Source organism: Cygnus olor, chromosome 4 (assembly GCF_009769625.2).
Source record: "Cygnus olor isolate bCygOlo1 chromosome 4, bCygOlo1.pri.v2, whole genome shotgun sequence".
Lineage (NCBI taxonomy): Eukaryota > Metazoa > Chordata > Aves > Anseriformes > Anatidae > Cygnus > Cygnus olor.
The window spans coordinates 4,908,702-4,929,291 of record NC_049172.1 but is presented as its reverse complement, the minus strand read 5'-3'; the positions used below and the strand labels follow the sequence as shown (position 1 = coordinate 4,929,291).

At 40.5% G+C, this 20,590-nt stretch overlaps 1 protein-coding gene across 1 annotated transcript; it reads left to right on the top strand.

Annotated features, from left to right (window-relative positions):
• Window positions 1–222: 222 nt before the first annotated feature.
• HADH (hydroxyacyl-CoA dehydrogenase) lies at window positions 223–19,422 on the top strand. Its single transcript, XM_040556997.1, is given in 9 exon segments — window positions 223–430; window positions 4,380–4,470; window positions 4,473–4,507; window positions 4,897–5,054; window positions 9,874–10,000; window positions 12,995–13,084; window positions 14,492–14,564; window positions 18,043–18,159; window positions 18,954–19,422. Coding segments are annotated over 9 exon segments (954 nt in total). The 5' UTR covers window positions 223–286; the 3' UTR covers window positions 19,073–19,422.
• Window positions 19,423–20,590: the final 1,168 nt, after the last annotated feature.

Below are 20,590 nucleotides of genomic sequence, written 5' to 3'. Positions count from 1 at the left end.
CACCTAAGCAGCCTCCACACGAAGCCAGCCCCTCGCTCCCAGGGCGCTCTAAACGCGCCCGGCCGCGCCTTTATCGGGTTGACCTTGGGGACACAACGGTGTGACAGCAGCCCTCAAGCGGCCGAGGAGCAAAACCGACCGAAGGATAGATAGCCCCCGCCGGGCGCCTCTCCCTCAGCCGGCCCCGGCTCCCCGGGGCGGAGCGCGGCGCTCGCCCCGCCCGGCCCGGCCCGGCCCCGCCGCCGAGCGGCCGCAGGCTCCGCGCTGCTTGCTGCCCGCCTCCGCCATGGCTTTCGCCACCCGACGCTTCGTGCGAGCCGCCTCTTCCTCGTCCGCCGCCGCCGCAGCCGCCACGGCGGCCGCCAAGAAGCTGATCGTCAAGCATGTCACCGTCATCGGCGGCGGGCTCATGGGCGCTGGCATCGCCCAGGTGAGCGCGGCCGGGGCGGGAGCCGAGCGGGAGTGGGGGCGGTGCCGCCGCCATGACGGGGAGCGGGTCGGGGGGGGGCGCCATGTTGGGGATGGGGGGAGCGCTGTGGCCTCCGCCGTTCCTCGCGTCCGCGCCGTGCGCTGGTTCCCATGTGCGGGTTTCACTGAGTGCGAGCCTGGTCCGACCCCCTGAGCCTGCCCGAAGAGAGCGAGGGGGAGAGGAGAGAAGGGAAAGGGGTGAATCCCTGCTCGCTGGGGAGGCGCCGCGTGCTGCCTGCCCGCTGCTGGCACGGCCCCGCGGATTTCCCGTCGGGTGTGCTCTCAGGGCTAGTCATAGAATCACAGAATCGTTAGGGTTGGAAAAGGCCTTCGAGATCATCTGGTCCAACCATCACCTTACTACCACTGTCACCCACTAATCCATGTCCCTAAGCACCACGTCCAACCTTTCCTTGAACGCTCCCAGGGATGGTGACTCCACTGCCTCCTTGGGCAACCCGTCCCAATGCCTGACTGCTCTTTCTGAGAAGAAATGGCTCCTCATTTGCAACCTAAACCTCTCCTGGCACAACTTGAGGCCATTCCCTCTAGTCCTATTGCTAGTTACATGTGAGAAGAGGCTGACTCCCAGCTCCCCACACCTTCCTTTCAGGCACTTGCAGAGAGCAATGAGGTCTCCCCTGAGCCTCCTCTTCTCCAGACTAAGCAACCCCAGCTCCCTCAGCCGCTCCTCACAGAACTTGTGTCCCAGGCCCTTCACCAGCTTCGTAGCCCTTCTCTGGACACGCTCCAGGGCCTCGAATCACTTGTCTGAATATACTGCGGTTTGCACTCAAATGATTTCATGCTATGTCTATTTCAGCATGTATCGGTGTTAGAAATAGCATCTATTCTTGCATTGGAGGGGCACACAAACAATATCATGGCTGACAGCCTCGTTCCACAAAGCATCCGGACAGGTACGCCTGCAGGAGCTTAGAGCTCTCCTGCTCAGCGTACAGCATACAAAGCACACAGGCGACCTAGGGTGGGCAGCACATGTGCATCTTACCCTCAGGACAAGGATTTGGGGCTGCACGTGAAGGGGCACATCTGATCTGCTGTGTTAGCAGACTTCTGTAATCTTCGGTTTTATTGTTTCAGAGTAGAAACCACTGCTGCGCCACTGCTGTCCAGTTGCTCAACTTTAAAACTTCTCTCTTGTTAAGCCACAGATCTTCAGGTCAGACAGGTAGGCAAGAGGAACTGAGGTTAATGTCCTAAATTATTTAGGATGGTTCTTATGACAGTGTGTGGGCTATTTATAAAACCAGGCAATGTATAATAAATATTTGGAAAATGTAGGGCTAAGAAAGAAGCTTCTTCTATCTTGCCAAGGGAGCGGATCAAGTGACATTATTACCGGTTATTTAAATACCATATAGCAGCTAAAATGAACATTAGGCTGTCAGTCATCTATAGAATTATGGAGCAGTTAATATTTAAATAGCGCTTATTTTCCCAGTGTTTAATCTCTGGCCTTTGGCTTTCAAGTTCATCTTTAACCTGATTGCTTTGTGACTGAACAGTCTTGCCAGTGATTTAAGATTTAGATATTTACTTCATTCACAGACAGAGCTTGTTGTCAAAGGTACCTGGGTACTTTACAAACAGTAACTGGAGCATCCAGCATCTTCCAGGTTGGCACTGCTTTCCCCAAGTGGAAACCAGTAGGGAGTTTGGAGTACACAAATAGCAATGCTCCTTTTTATTGACTTAATGGATGATGGATGACCTTCTCGGAAGTGAAGATTTTTCATGTTCTTGGCAAATTTCTAGCAGGAGGCATACAGAGGCTGGTGTTTTTTTTTTTTTTTTTGCTAAGGAATAAGCTAGTTGTTTATTAACTTGTCTGGTAACAAACACTTTTCCCGCACCTTGATAGTAAGATTGAGATTTCCACTGAAGGAATCTTCAAATAACAACTTTGAAGAAAGCTGTTCGCATGCTCGAGGAGGCATGCACACTATGCAAAGGTTGTAATTCTGTAGAGTAAGTGACTTAATATGCATATTCTGTTAGATTGCATGTTTTAAGGAGAAGTTTATCAAGAGAAACACATGTGGTATTTGGCAGTAACAGGAGTTGTAATGTTCTACCACTGTTAAGGACCGAGGATTGTTTTGCTGACCATCTGCCTCCGATTTATCAATCCAGAATTATCCCAAAGCAGAGATGACTATGACAGAGCAAGGTCTCCTCTGCACCCTAGTAGTGAAGATTTTCCTCCTGCTTTGAACACTTAAGAAATCATCTTTCTTCTTTCTCATACTATCAGGAGAAGCTAACCAGTGTATGGCTGAAAGCCAAGAGATTACAATTTCTCATTCTGCCACATGAACAGCATGTCAGTGTGAGAGAAGCTTTAAACTGACTCCCCAGCACTGTTGTGTTTCATATGTAATTTTCATAAAGATACTGGATAGAAGAGTCTGTGCAAGTGTGTGTTTGAATTGCAAGGAGATAATGTGATTTCTTGCCATTTTTCTTCTTTCCTGTAAACATACATATGTTAAGAATGAACTGGAAAAAGGGAGATCTTAATTTTTCTATGATTCTTTGCCAACTGCTCAGTGATATTCTGGTATAATTGTAAATGGATAATCACTGAAGCATGTCTTATGAATGTGCTTGGTAATGATTTTTTTTTCTGAAGAGTAGAGGATCTTGCTTAGCCGTTGCAAATTATAGGCAGCAGATGAAGTATTAGAAATGGAAGTCCAATCTTAATTTAAAATTTCTTATGATACAATTGATTTTATGAAATGGCCATAATGAAATAATAAAAAAAATGGATGAAGAAATGGTCCAACTGCAGGCTGACACCTTGTTAATGCTGCAGTGCTTCTGTCTAGAACCAGTCTGGTGTTTCTTATTTGATGATTAGTGAGGAAACTCGAATGAGAATAGTGCCACACTTTTCTTCAGGAGGTCTTTGTTTTTCATTTCAGCTAGCTTTGTTGGGTAGGTCTTGTGGGCACAGGAGTCTTTAAACTCCAGTGCGAGTTAGATGTAAAGTGAAAGTTTGCAGAAGGTAAGCCCCTAAGGTTCACTCACAAAAAAAAAAAAAAAGTGGAAACATGTTTCAACGTCTGTTATTTTCTGCAGTTATTATATTACAACTTTGTTCAGGAGTTCTGAGAATGAAGATAGACTGTTGCTAGCTAACAAAGAATGTAAATTAATGAATGTCCGCGAAATAATAGTAACAGATAATGGAAAGGCTGATTTTTAATAGGCTCTTGCAGCATAAGAAAGTGATGCTGTGTGTTTGAATATAACTGTACCAACCACCAAGACAACCCAATAGTGCGTCTGTAGCTGAGCCAGTTTGTACCGACTATGTAGAAGGGAGAGTTTGCTAGCAGTTTGGGTCTGCACAGAGCCTGCTGGGGCAAATGCCTCATTTCTGCTCCAGTTCTACTGTCACCTTCTGTTGTTCCATGGGACATGCTCGGTGATCAAACAGCAGAGTTGTGTTACGTTATGCCCCAGGAACACAGGGCCAGCCATCCCTTTCGGCACCTGTCACCTGCCAGCGTTCCACTTTTGGTCTCCACAGCCCTTTTGCTTTGAAGATCCAAGGCTCACAGCTAAGCCACTTCCTCTTTTCAAAGAAGATTGTTCTTTCACTTGTCAGAGCTGCAGAATCCAGCTGCCTCCAAGCGCGGTTCTGCAGACAGCTCGGGGGAAAAAGGGATTTCTTTCCTTTTCTCTCAAGTTGAGTCCTTTCTCCCTTCTCCTCCACCTCAAATATTTGAACATTTTAATGATTTTTTTTTCTAGTAAAGTGCATAATTCTTGATTCTAGGTCCTTTAGCTCTCTTTTGAATTCTGGTCAATTGTCTGCCCCAACCCACATCAGTCTGGTTGTTTATGATCTTGATGTTGAATCTTATTTTAACTTTCAGATTGCAGCAGCCAGTGGTCACACGGTGGTGTTGGTAGACCAGTCAGATGAAATCCTCAAGAAGTCTACAAAGGGAATTGAAGAGAGTTTGAAGAGGTGACAAAGAAGAAGTTTGCGGATAAACCTGAGGTTGGCATCTTTTATTTGTACCATTAGGAGAACTTAGGATAATAAAATTCCTGTACTGGAGTTCTGATGTTGTTTTGCAGTTGTGTGTTACAGAGCATACTAATATACTGGCTTAAAAAATAGATTTTTTTTTCAGTACGATGAAGAGCTTGGATTTTCTTTTCGTGATTGAGGGAGGCTGAAGGATGGATTCTTCCCTGATTTTTGTTCCTTCAGCCTCTAGATAAAGATTTAAATAGCTTGGTGACTTTTTGAAACAAATGGTAAATGCAAAATGGTGCCAATTAATCCTGAGGTTTGGGGGGCTCAGAAATACGTTACAGCACATATGTGGGTTTTCACGTAAAAAAGAAATGAAATCATTGTTGCAAATTCTTGTGATGTTTCAGGCTGGTGCAGAATTTATTGAGAAGACCTTAAAGAACCTCACAACAAGCACAGATGCAGTAGCAGTGGTCCACAGCACGGATCTGGTGATAGAAGCCATTGTGGAGAACCAGGAAATTAAAAATGAACTCTTCAAGAGGCTGGATAAATTTGCTCCAGAGTATGTGTATTTCTCTTTCATTTTGAAACTTGCACCTTTACTTTTTTTTTTTTTTTCTTGCACCATTAATTCTGCATTTTCTTAGCTGTTTTTCTTAAAAACAGGAGGTTTTCTCCTTAGACTTGCTCCAGACTGTCACATGGTATGGATACTTGTCCTGCCAGGTACATGTGTTACGAACACATTCAGGTACATTCATCTGTTTTATTTACTTGTTGCATTGCATTGTTTGATGTGCTTCATGGTATGATTAGACAAGAGGAGTTTTGTCCATCTACTCAACAGGTTCAAAGCCTGCTTTTTCCAAGTCAAATCTAAATGTAAATGCACAGTGTAGAATAAGCTTATCCTGGTACAGATCGGGTATGGTTAACATGCATTCCCATAGTTAAATAGGGAATTGGAATGATGAAATATTTGGTTTTAGTGTGCCTAGCACGAACAAATTTTCAGAAGTTTCAGCTTCTAAGCTGCAAGTCATAGTCAGCTTAAGTGAGATAAACTTGTATATTGCAAGATTTTGGAAATAGATCATTGTCAGTTATTACGTTTGAGGTAGCAGTGTCCGTCTTTTCTTACCACACACTCAGTTACTTACAGTCTGTGGAACTTGCCTTGACCTATATTTGATAACTGTTCGAAGTTACTGTTCAGTTATATCCAAAACTCAAAATGCTGTTAAGCTGAGCATGCAGTCTGAGGAGCCTGATCCTTGTAATGGATGACTCAGAATCACAAGACCTTGACTGCTCACAGATTGAACTTCTAACTAGTACAGCTGAATCTGGGGGTATTGGCTAAGAGGTGTTCCAGATTGTTTAACTAAGAACTAAGCAGGCTGCAGCTTGAATATAATGTCAAGGGAGGAAAGATGTTATCATTAATTGACTTCAGCCTGGGGAGGTTTTCAGGCGGCCTCATATGGTTAGTGTTCAGAATTGCCTGGCATTTCTGAGAACGATAAATAATCGCAAGAAGCCTTGCACTGAGGACAGGGTAGCTTGCTGTTAGCCTTAGTCTCACAGGGAAAGAAAAGTAAGTAGCTGCCTTTGGCAATTACCAGGATACCTCATCATGGTTAGGTTATCCTAGTTTTGTGAAAACAGACCACCGGTTGCCTGAGTCTTTCTCTGTTTTTAACAGAGAAAGCTAATGAGCAAACTAGAGTGTACAAAATGGCAAACCGTCTACAACCAGCCAGCAAGGAAAAGTAAACACTTGGAAAAGGCACAAGGAAAAGTAGGGACTTGGAGCCTCATGTAATACTACATGCATTTGGAACACCTGAGGCTGTTTTTACTAAGACTGAGTGGTTTATACATATAGCTGCCTCGAAACAACAAGTTTTACATTACAGAGCGTTAAAGGTAGGGGTAGGTAAAGGTTCAGGTATGCTCCTTCATGCTGCCTAAAGCGTGACTCTGCAGGGTTGGGAAAAATGACATTAGACAAGAAGCCTTCCTTTTTAAGAGGAGAATTGGAGATGGTGATAAACATACAGATGTATAGGTTGAAGAAGAGGGTAGTGAATGGTGAAGAATACCAGTTGCAGTATGGAAGGTCTAGGTGAAAAGAAAGAAAAGCTAGTGAAATAGTGAAGCTTAGTAGCCGAGTGTTTAAACTACTAGCTATTAGATGCAAATGGTAGTTGGTAACTATGTGGGAAATATCCAGATTTGCCTATCATGTGAGTATTGTGGGGAAAGGCAGAACAGTCTAGTCGGTGGGTTTTTGTGCTTTGAATGAAGCAGGAGGCTTTGCTTCCCCTGTGTGGCTCTGTGGTGGGAGGGAAGGCTGTGCCTGTCAGCACAGGTGCCATGCAGCCTTCACTAGATTAGATGTTTCAAAATGCAGTAGAATTACTACCTGAGCTAACTCACTGTTGCATCAGTTCAGTGTGGGTCTTGCAGCTGATACGTAACAAAGGCAAGATTTGTTTAGAGAGAGCTTTGAGTCCTGGGAAAAGTTTTAATTCTGTGGGGCCTTGGGCTTTGGTGGCACTTTGGCTGTGTGTTACAGGCAGTGAGTATGAAAGACCAGCCTCCTGAGGAGGAAGGGTTTTTACTAATTCAAATCTTCAGACTTACCCTGGTAATAACTCACCCTGATAACTTACCCAGTTAGCTGATAGCTGACTGAAATGTAAGGGGCTGTGTGTACAGTTGATCAGACAAGATGATTAATCCCGGCTTTGGAACATAAACTGTACAAATGCGTATTTTTCTTTTATGTTGTATCCTGGGTTTCATTTGTTTCCTCAGGTGCAACACTACATGCCCCTCTCACATATTTGTTCTGTGATGACTCTCCAACGAGCATAAACCTGGTGACAGAACAAAGCCAAAGCATTTCATGAAAAAAATAGCACATGAGCTTATTCCTATTCCTTTTTTTCTATGCAGGAACCATCATTCCTCTGAAAGGGGATCTGTAAATGGAGGGGATGAGAAAGCTGTTCCTTATTGAGACAAGTTTTATTTGGTGGTTGGGTGGAGAGCGAGTTTCTCTTAAGTTTTCAGAGAAAATGCAATGAACGAGGAGAGGTTGGCAGCCCCAGAGGGCACTGAGAACTTGGGGTATTCCTCACCTGGGTAACTGAGCAGGTAAAACAGTGATGGCCATTGCTTGGTCTTAGGACATCAGTCTGAACACATCCTGTTTTTTGTTCTTAGCAGTGCTTTGCAAAGTGCAAAGTATAGTTATATATAACACACCTCCAGGTGTTATACTCACCTCTCTCATATAGTAATTGTTACTATGTTGTATGGTTATCATCTTCAGAATGGGTGATAAAGCATTGCTACCCACTTCTGAGTCTGTTTTCCTTTTCCTATGTTGAATCAGTCCTCGTGCTTCTGTTTTGAAAAAGGTTAGGCTAGGGTTTTTTTTATAATACCTCTGCATTTTTTATGATCTTTGGGGCATTTAAACAATGCAGCACTTTCCAAGAAAGATGATAATGATGTCAAAAGAATTTTGGAGTGTCTACTTTCCTAAGAGCTCTTGCCTTCTATTAATCTCTGGCTGGTGGGAATGCCTATCAACATCTCTTGGTTTAGGATCTATCTTTAGAAATGGAAACTCAGCCAGGAACAGGCCAGTGTTTTGGGACAGTTCAGGGTGTTCAGAAGCAGTGTGTTATAAAAGCGCTATAAAAGAGGTTTTCTTCAATGTTCACTGCTTAAAAAGCTGGACTGTAAAAGTAAGTCTTACCGAAACGGTATGTTTCTGTTGTGTTTGACTTTGCTTTTATTTCTTCCTGTGTCCCACTAGATGGCACCAAGTGAAAGCACACTGATGGCTGGAAAATCATCATTAGGGCTTCACTCCTATCGCTGCTTTTAAAAGCCTTCAGACTGTGCTGTCACCTGAAACATAGATAATGTACTCTATGTCACAGAGGCATGTCAATTCTATTTTAAACTCAGTTTAAATCAATTGGTTGGTCAGAGCAGAAAGTGTAAATAAAATGCCCTTGTACACAACACAAATGTAATGCCTTTTTTTTTTTTTTTTTTTTTTTTACCAAAGCTTTACATTGTGAGAGTTTATAGGATTTAACTGCAGAAGTGATGCTGAAGTAAAATCTCTTGCTCTAAGACCATATTCTCTGAGATGTAATTGTTGCTGTTTTACATGTGGGTTCACAAAACTTTTTTTTATGAATATTTGAATTATTTCTATACAGTGACAGATTTTCAGGGACGGTAAGTGTCCTTTGGATTCATTGACCTTGCAAGGTGAAAGCTATGAAGTGTGAAATGCTATTTTTAGTACCCTGTCTAATAACAATGTAAGGCCCACTTTATGGTAGGGGGAAAACAAAAGAACACTTATAAGAAATATAAGCAGGAATTCTCAGGATATTTTGTTTCCTTCTCCTTAAGTTTTCAAACCGAGAAAACATTAAAAAAAAAATGAAATTGGTGTGTTTTGTTTGTTTGTTTTTTTCCTGTAATGTTTTCTTCTAATGCTTCTATAAGGTGTCCCCATGACTTAGATGTAACTTCTGAAAGCTCTGTTTGGAAGCTCAATTATATTGTAGTGAAATATAAGCAAAATACCAATCTAGATTAACATTTGACAAGTCCAGTAGGATAACTTCTTGAAAGGTAGGTTGATACAGTCCAGAATGGAAGGTAGGGTTTCAGTTCTAATTTAGTTTTTCATTTTGTGGTTTGAAGAAAAAGTCATTTAAGTTTTCTGTGTGATGTCAATATGGCAGGGCTGTTGAGGCTCTGAGATGTCTCTGAAAAAAATCATTACAAATTGGAATTAGTAAATATGTTTTCTGTCTCTGACAAGGTCTTTGAACTATGCCTTGAAAATTGTGTGATTTGGTGTAACCTTTGCAGTGTCCCTTTGCTCTGGTACAAAGTTTACTTACCATGTCTGCCACTGATCATAAAAAAAAATTCCTTTTTTTTTTTTTTTTTTTGAGCTCCAAAATACATACTTGACATGACACATGATTGGGTTTTCATAGACGTGCAAAAAATAATTCCATTTGATTTTCAGGATTGCTGAAGGAATTGGAATAGATTTGGGGCTGTAACAAAAATGTTCTGCTTAGAGAATCTTTCTTCTTTGACCTGATACAGTATTCAACATGTGTTCTCGGGAGTCAGAAACTCACGCAGCTCTTCCTCTGGTTATTCCATCATTGCTTTATTTATACCTCAGCAAAAGGAAGGTGATAATCTGCAGGGATATTTCTAAGAGTTCTGTGGATGGCTAGCCAGTGGATGTCTATTTCTGCGTGGTGCACCGATCTCCTACTGTCAGAAAGATAGTACAGTCCATATGTTTCTTTTTCCAGGCATACAATATTTGCAAGCAACACCTCATCCTTGCAGATCACACAGTTGGCTAACTCCACCACCAGGCAGGACCGATTCGGTGGCCTCCATTTCTTCAATCCCGTGCCTATGATGAAGCTCGTGGAGGTAAGAGTCTTACAACATCTTAATAATAACCACTTAGCAATAACAGCAGTGCGGTTGTTATCATTGAGAATTCAGTCTGATGAAAGGGTTGGTCTGAGTTTGCAGCTCCTCTGATGCAGAACGAGCTACCTCTGGTGATGAGCGGTGGTGCAGTCTGTCGAGGGGCAGGTTGACCACAGAGGTAACTCCTGCTTCCAGGCTGCAAAGTTCTCTGGTGAGCTGCCAGCAGACGTGCCCTTTATAGTGATTGTTTCAGTCCCGCAGGCTAGCTGATTAATATGAACTACTGGCAGCCTAAACAATATCATCCAATGACTGACAGAGGAATTTGATTATTAACAGTGTGGGCTTGATAGGAAGCGATGTGCAGATGAACTCATACTGCCTTGTGACTTTTGAGACACAAGGTAAGTCATGTTTATTCAGTCTTCCAGATGATTTGTCTGGAAGGGTTGAAGTTACGTGTCTTAACGTTAACATTAGAGGTCCTTAAAGGTTGGGAAATATGTAAAGAGTAGCCTTTACTAAGCCTTCAGAAGTTTTTCTAATTACACTCTCCTTGGCTACATCTTGCACCTTCTAATATTGAAATGCAGAGCAGAATAAGAAGTAATCTGATATAAGGGTCTGAGTCTCCAAACTAAAGACATCATTGCAGTACAACTGCCAGGGCTTCTTCCTCTGCCTGTTCTCTCCCACTCCCCCCCAAAAAAAAAAAAGAAAAAAAAAAAAGGGCACCTTGAGATGGCTGTGCAATAGAACAGGAGATGAGTAAACTACAAAAGAATGTGCATGTCTGGAGAACGTGTGATTGTTACAGCTAATCTCGATCGGCTAGAACTTACAAGATCTTAAGTGAAAAGGAACGTTGCATCTTGGCCAGCCTGCCACAAAATTTCATGTACTTCATGCACTTAAATGCTGTAAATCTTTTTCCTCTGTCCCATAAGTGATTAATTATAGTATTGCTTTGGTGACAAACACTTTGAATAAGTTGTGCCTTACTTTGGTACTCCTGAATTTCGCTTGATTGGACAGTTTCGCTTGTTTCACATTAAAATACATACCATGCACTTCCTTGCTCTGTCTTTGACTGTATCCCCCCCCCCAAAAAAAAATTTGAGCCTTTTAGCTGAAGTGGACAAATGTGATTCAGAGTACAGTCATCTGACAAGGACTCGAACACTTGCAAATTCCCTTTCCCTAACTTCTGTACCCTCGTGAAATTTTTTAGTGTAATATCACATCCTATGTATTGTGATTAAAAGGCCTGGGGAAATGTAAGGAGGAAAGGGAGAAATTTTATAGGTGGTGTCACAGATAACAGAAGTCTTAGCGTAGTTCCTTAAGCTGACACAGGCTTTATTGGTTTCTGTAATAAGAACTACTTGTCTCCAGTAATTCATTTGTGAGGTTGAAATGTTCTGTGCCTAAAACAAATGATGGACTTCAGATATCTGAACTAAACTTCTGAGGTTTGAAAAATACTGAAGATATCTATCAGTATTTGTAAAAAAGACAAAACAGAGCAACCCCTTTATGACTGTTGTGGTCAACATTATAATTGGTGCTTTTTTCACCTGACTTATGAATGTCCTTGCCCAAAGTCACTCCACTTGATGAGCAGCATTTGAAGGTCTTTACAACACAAAAGCTGGGCTTATTATTAATTAATAAATAAATACACTTTTTAAGGGTTTTCTTTCATTTCAGATCTACTGCTCTAAATCAGGACTGGCATTGAAGAACACTGTATAACATCTTCTATGTAAACAGTTGTTTCAGTTTGAAATAATGGGGTAAAAAATCAAGGGAATTGCCCTAGCTGTAAAAGATATTACTGAAATTGCCAGTCATCTGTCATGGAAGCTGTCCTCCATACCTGTCACAACTCTTCAGTAACTTCGAATCTTATCTGCGATTTCCATAGATTGTTGATCTCGTGCTCAGAAGAGTATAGCTATGAGGGGACTTCTTTCTCTAATAATTCAAAAGACCTGTGATAGTGTTTAAAAGTTCTCAAGTGTGTACTAAAAACTCGTTCTTGAAACTGTCACAGTCTTACATAATATCTTGGATATTTTTATCTAATAATGAAGTTAAAAAACCACTCTTCTTTCTGCCGAAAAACAAGCCTTCTCCTCAGTCCTAACAGTGTTTTTTTTTTTTGTTGGCCTTATCATCAGTTATTAGGATGTCTGGGGCATGGAAATCTGAGTGACTTAAAATTGTATGAATAAAGAGGTCAGCTTTAACTGCTTACACGTAGCAGCTTTCAGTTACCACGCATGAAGGCCAGTTTCAACACAAATATCGCAACCAGTTCAGCTTCTGCAAGTCATTCTGTGTGTGGTGGGGGGTAGGTAGCTAATAAAGATCAAATATAGTGTAATAAATAACATACTGCATCCCAACTCCAGTGAAGTCTAGAAAATACTACATGTGACAAAAGAAAAAGTCTCATTTGTGAAGAAAATCAACATGGGAATATACCAAAAAGCTAAGAGGCTGTTGCATATCTGAAAGATTTTAAATTTTCTTTAGAATTATGTATCTGTCTCATGTTTACATTGGGCACAGAATAGATGTTTCATCCTTTATATCAGGTTTAATATGGTTTATTAATTTTATAATATGGTTTTCTAGAGTAGTGCCAATGTGTTTCCCAAGACAGCAGACTATGTGGCTTTTAAAGCTGGTCTGTTATACTATTATCTCTACATAGGATTCTAAAAAAGTCCTTTTTACCTATCACACTGGCTAAGTGGGAAGGTATCTCAAGGAAACATAACTTGAGACCATGTAAAACGCTATACTTATCTTTAAAATAGATTTCTATGTTTGTTATGTATATCTCTACTGTTTCTTTTTTTTTTTTCAAAACAAATGTCATACGAATTTCTGTAAGTGTTCTGAAATTTGGTTTAATCATCGCTGTGTTGGGAAATTCTGCACAGAAATGTGCTTATCTCTCCCTTCCTTCTTGTTTTCCAGGTCATCAAGACTCCAATGACTAGCCAAAAGACTTTTGAGTCACTTATGGATTTCAGTAAAGCGGTAGGAAAAAGTCCTGTCAGTTGTAAGGTGAGTACAGTTTGGATTGTACAATGTCCAGAAAACTTGTTTTCCTTGAAAACTTAATTTTAAGAAAGTGGTTTTGAGGAGATTATAAGAGCATTTGAGGAATTTCCAGACATTTTTTTTCCAGATTCACTTCCATATTAAAAACATTTTGACAAAGAAAATGCCCACATTTACCACAAATTCCTCTAAGTATAGGGACTATAGACATCTTTTGAAAAGCAGCAAAACTTACAAGTGTCAGAGCATACCCCTCTATTTTTCCTTTTCCAGTCCTGGGCTGGAAAGCTTACACAGGAGCTTGTCTTTAGCTATGTTAGAGGCAAGACTGCTACCTCTTGTACCGTGAAGCTGTTGGATGCATCCTCCATGGTGTGTGCTCATCACAAGATTCTCTTAAGACTGCAGTAACTACACCCATATTAATCTTCATTGCTTTGCAGTTTGTTTTTTTTTCCAGAGGAACGCCCCGCATCCTAAGCACACTTTTTCCAAATTCATTAAGCTGTGGTCTGGGAAGCTTTGTACAAGCTATTGCCTAAAGTTTCACAACCCCCAGGAGACATTTGGTCATAAAAAGAAGGGCCTGCGATCTGGTAGTTACCAGTAATTCAGCATCTGAATGCTGCACTCAGATTTTGGCTGTGCTGCTACATTGCTGTGGCCTTAGGTGACTTCTTTTTCCTGTTTCTGTCACAGTTTTCCAGGGTGGAATGTGGCAAATATACGATTAAATATTGTTTAGAAATTAGCTTGGGTAGAGGGTAATGCAGAAATAATGGTCAGTGTCCATGTTTGAATTTTTTTTTCCTGTTCCTGTTTGCAGAAGAAATTGCAATTGTTTGCTTGAAATTCTCTGGTTTAAATACTGAGATGAAATGGAACAGATCAATAAAGATCTGAAACAGTTGTAGAATATTTGAAATAATACTTTTTTGCAAAGCTCTTTCTCTTTTCTTTGTATTTTTGACTTCATTAAGCTTGGTTTAGCAGTGAGCAGTGGGGGAGAGGTAGAATGTTGAGCCAGGAATTCCAGTAGTGAACAACATACACACGGAAAAACTCTTCATATCCTTCAGGAAATTGTGTCAGCAGAATTTTGCTAAAGAAAAGGCGTTTTCCAATGGACCACATTACATTGTTTTAAGATTAATGAGTTGGACTTGTAGTAGTTTTAATTGCTCTCAATCATGATGAATGTTTATGTGCCATGCCTGGTTTGTGAAACTCATCTTTTGTGTTTGAATAGCAAGCAGATAAATCAGATGAAAAATACAGTTCAGAGCACACCAGAAGTTGATGATTCAATAAGTGTCTTCATCCACTTGTTTAATTTATGTATCATCTGAGTGTAGAAGTTGTAAATGTTTATTTAGAATCCCTTTTTGTTTCTTTTGTTAATTTTCATAGGATACTCCTGGGTTTATTGTAAACCGTCTCTTGGTGCCGTATATGATGGAAGCTGTTCGACTTTTTGAGAGAGGTACTTGCTGGGTTATTGACTTCAGGGGATGCTGACATACTGTGCTGCTAAGTATTATGTCCATTCAGAAAGGTGTTGTGATTCCCTTAAAACTTTCACGCCTTAAAGGCTGGAAGTGGGTAGTGCACATCAGGCATGAACCAGTCTGTGTAGCTGGAAAGAGCTTGTCTTCCCTTTGAAATGCCAGGGTATGCAGAGTCGGAAGTTACTGATTACCTGTGTGGGAAATTCCTGCTGGTGGAAAATGTTTCTGGTTTGGAAAGGTGAGTGTAGTGCTATTGTAAAAATAGCCTCTGCCAGCTGATCAGGAACCCTCTTCTCTGCAGCCCAAGAGTCTGTTATGAAAATGCCTGAAAATCCCATTGTGGGGGACCATTAGGAAAGTTCTCCTGAGGTTCCATACGCTGGGCTTGTGCAATAAAACACCAATTTTCAGGTAGAATAAGCTACAATACTCAGTATCATACTACAGTACTGGCAAACAAGCGATTTGGGCTCAGCCTTTGCTCTGTAAAACCTCCTGCTCCTCTTCCAAGTCCTTTTTAAAAGATACCTTCCTTAGGACCTTCCATCTTAGTTTTGGTCTTTTTGACGTTGATGCTGAGGGCAGGTGGAAGTAATCAGGAGTTCCTAAAGAACTGTACAACTTTGAAAGCATAGATAATTGTTTTGAAAAGGAAACAAGCCAATAACATGAGTGGTTAAAAAGGAAATTTTGAGTATAATTGCTCTTATTTCAAGCGTTCTACTTGTAGCTGCATGCTACTTAATGTCATTTGAAACACTTTGTTTTTGAAAGCACCACTTTTTACAGATGAAAGCATCGCATTATCAGGATTCCACCAAATATGCTTTAAATATTAAAAATCTGTTTTATAGCACATGGAAGGGATGGTTTGATCTCCAGAAACAAATATAAACCAACACTGCATGTTTATCTATCAACAGATGTACCTAATTATCTCAAACAGAGGAAAGAGCAGATTTTAGTGACTTGAAAAACAAAGGTTTGAATGCAAAGGGACATTATTCTTTTAGAAAAAGTCACAGTTTTAAATAGTGTATGGGTGTTGTAATGTGTGTAAAAGGGGTGTCTTTGGTGAGTGACGTCTGTCATTATAATATTTCAGGAGATGAGAGAACTTTAAATGTAAAGAAACAGTCACTGAGATTGTATGTTAAAATTGAGGGCTCTCTGCCTAGGCAAAACAGTATTTTGATTTCATCTATATGTTTGTATTTTGTTCAACAGTATGATATTTCCAAACTTCTTGAAGTCCATTTATGAATTTTTAACTCTGAAGACATTGATGTAAAAACCTGATTTATGTTTTGAAAAGCCTGATGGTTGTCTTCTGATTCATACTCTTTATTGAATCATGTTAAATTTTTATCACATCTTTTGCATTAATTCTTAGAGTAGACACTTGAACCAGATTGTCAGCCACAGTAGTAAGGAATTTGGGTCTCTTCCCTGGCAACCACAAGCACTGAAATACCATTTTATTGGTCAGTCCTCCAGTCTTTACTTACGCAAAGTCTCTGTGGGTTAAGTGGGTAAGGACTTCCATACTCTTACATAGCCAAAATACCTGTAGTATATCAACAGTAATTTAAACAGAGGCACATTGGAAATATTAGCATATGATGGTCTGTATTGCCCGTTCTATGCTGTCAGGTAGCAAAGTGCCAATTCTGACAAAATGGATTGAATCTGTCGATAGGAAAAGTAAGTACGCCTGCAACAGCTTCGAACGAGTTGAAGACTTATGCTTATTTGAATGTGGGGAACTTATCTTGGAATTAAGTAAGGCTAATTTTCCCAGTTGCTCAAAAATAAAAAGTTTTTAAAAAATTAAAAAAGAAATAATAATAAAAAAAAACAGAGTTGTTAGCTTTAAAGAACAAAAAGAGGTACATGACATGAGCCAGCAGTGTGCACTTGCAGCCCAGTGGATGCCCCATCCCTGGAGGTGTTCAAGACCAGGCTGAATGGGGCCCTGGGCAGCCTGGTCTGGTGGGAGGTGTTCTTGCCTAGGGCTGGGACTGGACCAAGTAAGGGACTTCTTTGAGGTCCCTTCTGACCCAAGCCATTCCATAATATAAAAAATGATTACCTGTGGATGTGGCAGTAAGGGACGTCATTTAGTGATGGGACTTGGTAGGTGAGTTTGATGTTGGACTTGATGATCTCTTAAGGGTCTTTTCCAACCTAAATGATTCTATTATTTCATACAAGACTATTATTCAAGTTGTTGCCTTTATGGAAAATTGCTGAAAAATCATTTCTAAGATTGTTATTTTGGGTGCATAATTTGCATTGGCTTTGATCCTCTAAGATTCTGGATAGCCTGAATTGAGCATGGAGCATGCTTAAAAAAAACACAACAGGTACTTGTTAACTTCATCTTTTTTTTTTTTAAATAAGATCTGCAAAGAAGTACACTGCCTTTATCAAAATATGTGGTAAAAATAAGCAGTAAAGGTGCATCTGTTTTCATGGCAGTATAAAATAGACATTCACAGTGAAAGAACAAGGTGAAGATTAACTGTGACAATTGCAATGCTGGATTCCTATTTTTATAGGCACAGGCTGAAGTAGAAGTTACAAATCATTTTGATTTTCTTCTTCTTTAATAATCTTGGAAATCAATAATTTTACTACACCTGCGCAGTCTCTTCAGGCCACTCCTCTCTGCCATCTCTGATAGCTGATGGCTATCCTCTGGTGAAAGTTGTTGAAATTAAGCATGTGAATCAGCTGCTACCACTCCCCACATTCCTGCCTTGTCCATCTGCTGGCTATCGCTGACTCCTGTAGCAGGAGAAACAGGTGGGAATTTGCAGGTGCAAAAGGCTGGCATCTCAACAGAAAACTGCACTTGCTAAAGCATGAACTGATACAGCACGATGGAGTATACTGCCTGTCAGCTTACTTGGCTGTATCCCTGACCTCAGGAGCTGCTGTCAAAAGTAGTTGTTGTGTCCAGTATTAGACCTTGCCTTCTGACTGCATTAGAGTAAGGGCAGCTCTGTCCTGTGCCTGATCCCAAAGGTGTTGCTGATACCATAAAATTGAAATTGAGCTCTCTCCTTACTTACAACATTCAGCTGCCTCTAAAAGAAGCTCTTGATTCTTCATGACTGATTCTCCCTCTAGTCTTTCTGTTAGGTTGAGCATAGTAGCTGTGGTTCCATCAAAAACATGGTAATCTGTATTGAAATGCAAGAGGAAGATGAGAAAATGGAAAGCAGGCCTGCAGTTGTTTTTTTTTTTGTGTGTGTGTGAGGGATTCAACTTTATATTCCAGCGTGTATTTTTGTGTATGCTGACTCCAGGTTTTGTGGTTCTGAAACGTGCAGAGATTTTTGTGAAGAGCTGCACCAGTGTGAAATAACACCCTGTTAATTATTTATAAGTGGTGCCAAGCAGATGCAGAATCTTCTCTGTTCATCAAACTGTCAATCTTTTCTCTAGGAGATGCATCAAAGGAAGATATTGATGTTGCTATGAAGCTCGGGGCTGGCTATCCCATGGGTCCATTTGAACTCCTGGACTATGTTGGGTTGGATACCAGTAAATACATTATAGATGGTACTGCATGCTTATTTTCTTTTTCTTTTTTGCCCTTTTTAGATAAATTGTAGATGAATGTTGTAAGGAAAATCTGACTCCTAATTAGCTTAAACTGCATGTTTATGGCACAGGCCTTTTAACTGTAGAGGAGAAAGGAATGAGAATGCAGCTCAGCGTACTATCTGAGCGCAGCAATTGTACTGTATGCTTGCACCCCATCTTATTGATGGGGACTTAACAGTGGTTGTTGTGCTTATTATTGATGGGGACCTAACAGTGGTTGTTGTGCTTACTACATCAAGTTCCTGTGGAAAATATTAATAACGTCAATGGGACTTTGTATAATTAAAAAAGAGTCAGTGGGAAGAGTAATGGAGGTAAGATATTCTTATAAAAGCAACAAAAGTTGAGACTCCCAACTGTTTTTTTGCCTGACGTGTTTCCATCCTCAGTTAATAGGGAACCAGTAGATAGTTTAAAAGATGCAGGTGTCCCATCTCCCTTTCACTTCAGTCAGTTAGTGGGTAAATGTCAGTACGATAGCAAAAGGAGATGCAATTGGTGACAACTTGTTGATGGTTGTTGTCTTGTTTTGAATGAGCAGCGTAAATTCTCTAGGCAGTATATCACTTTCAAAACAAGATCTTCAATGAAGTCACTTCTGCTTTTAGCCAGCGTTGTTGGTTAGTGCTACTTTGTTCTAGCTGACCGTGTCTTTCACAGGTAGAAGTGAAACTTGGAAGTTCTTTCTACTTGAATTTCTTCACATATAAACAGGAATATTTTTCATCACACTTCTTTTCTCCCACCAGGATGGCATGCGCTAGAGCCCAACAATCCTCTTTTTGCACCCAGCCCACTTGTGGATAAACTGGTGGAAGAGAAGAAGCTGGGTAAGAAGACTGGAGAAGGATTTTACAAATACAAATGAACTCCAAACCTCGAGAGGTGTAAACTATCTTTGTATTCAGCATTGCCAAACTACAGGTGAATTCTGTTTAAACCTTCCCAAGGATGGCGCAAGCTGCGTTTAGAACATAACCCACCTCTGAAGAGTGATTGCACTAGTTAACTTTCTCTGCTGAAAGCTTGATTTGGTAGATTATTTTTTCTTGTAATTCTGAAAAGCTTTATATGTACAGTGCCTTCATGCAGACATTGATTTTTCAGGTGCAAGACAGAATGACAAGTGAATTTATGTATTCAAAGACATTATATTAATGGGAAAAATCCAAAAAATAACCACACTTTCTTAAAAATAAAATTTTCAACAATTCTTTATTGAACGCTGTGGCTTGCAGTTGATGTATTTGGTTGTAGCCCACTGGGTGGCAGTCTCTTTTCACTCTGGCAATGTGGTGGTGGAAAGGCAGCAAGTTGTTTTGGTAGGATTTTCCTTAAGTGCAGCGCTAATCTGTAGGTATAAACAGTACCTTGAACAGTCTTTTTGAATGTCGTATTGTTTAAATAAAAATAATAATCCTGCAGTGGCAGGCTGTCACTTGCACAAAATGGTCCCAATGCCAGCGTTTAAAAGCAGAACTCATGATTCGCGTTAGGATTTTTTCTGGCATTTACAATTACTGGTCAAGGGCCTCCTTTTGCTAGATGCTATAGAAACGTACTGAAGAGGTGGTTCCTATTCTGAAGAGCTTAGTAAATAGATTTATTTTGTTTTGTTTAGGCTAGGAAGCTTGTGAAAGCTTCTGTATGCTTTCTAGAGTCCTATAAATTGGCTTTACTTACTGGCACTTTATTTTAAGTGTCATTTTTCATGCACTACACTACTACTGTAGTTGAGTACTTTGGAGGATTGAAATTGGAGTCTGTGCTGTGTAAACAGATAGGTGTGGCAGGCACCTTCTGTTTTGCAACTTTTTCCTTGGGGCTTAGCAAAGTCTGGATTTATTCTTGGTAGGGGTGCTGGGAAGTGTGCCTTTTCTCCAAATACTGCAGAGCCAGGTGGGCACGAAGGTTGGAGTTCCAGTTCAACTGAGTGGTAGCCTTCTTTTACTTTGTGTCTTTTGGACCTGTGAACTGAGTGCATATATGTATTTTTTTTAATTAAAGAAATGATGAGTAATTAAGTCAACTTTCAGTTGACTCTAAGTTATAAGCAATAAGTCAACTCTCTGTTGACTCTTCCTCCCTCCCCCAACATCCAATTCAGATTGCATATAAAGAAACTGAGGCTGACAGATGTTAACTTCATGGCATGTGATCACACAAGAAGTTTCTGAAAAGAGAATAAAATTTGTTGTTTTATTGGATCCTGGATCTTCATTCCTGATTTTCTGATTTTGGGTCACTTGTCTTGACAAGTCACTTGTCTAGAAAGAAGAGGGTTAAAAGAAAGAAAAGATATGGCAGACAATCTTTTTTTTTCACACATCACTAAATTACATTGATTTTCCTAAAATATGGTCCACTTCTTGCATCTAAAGTCGGT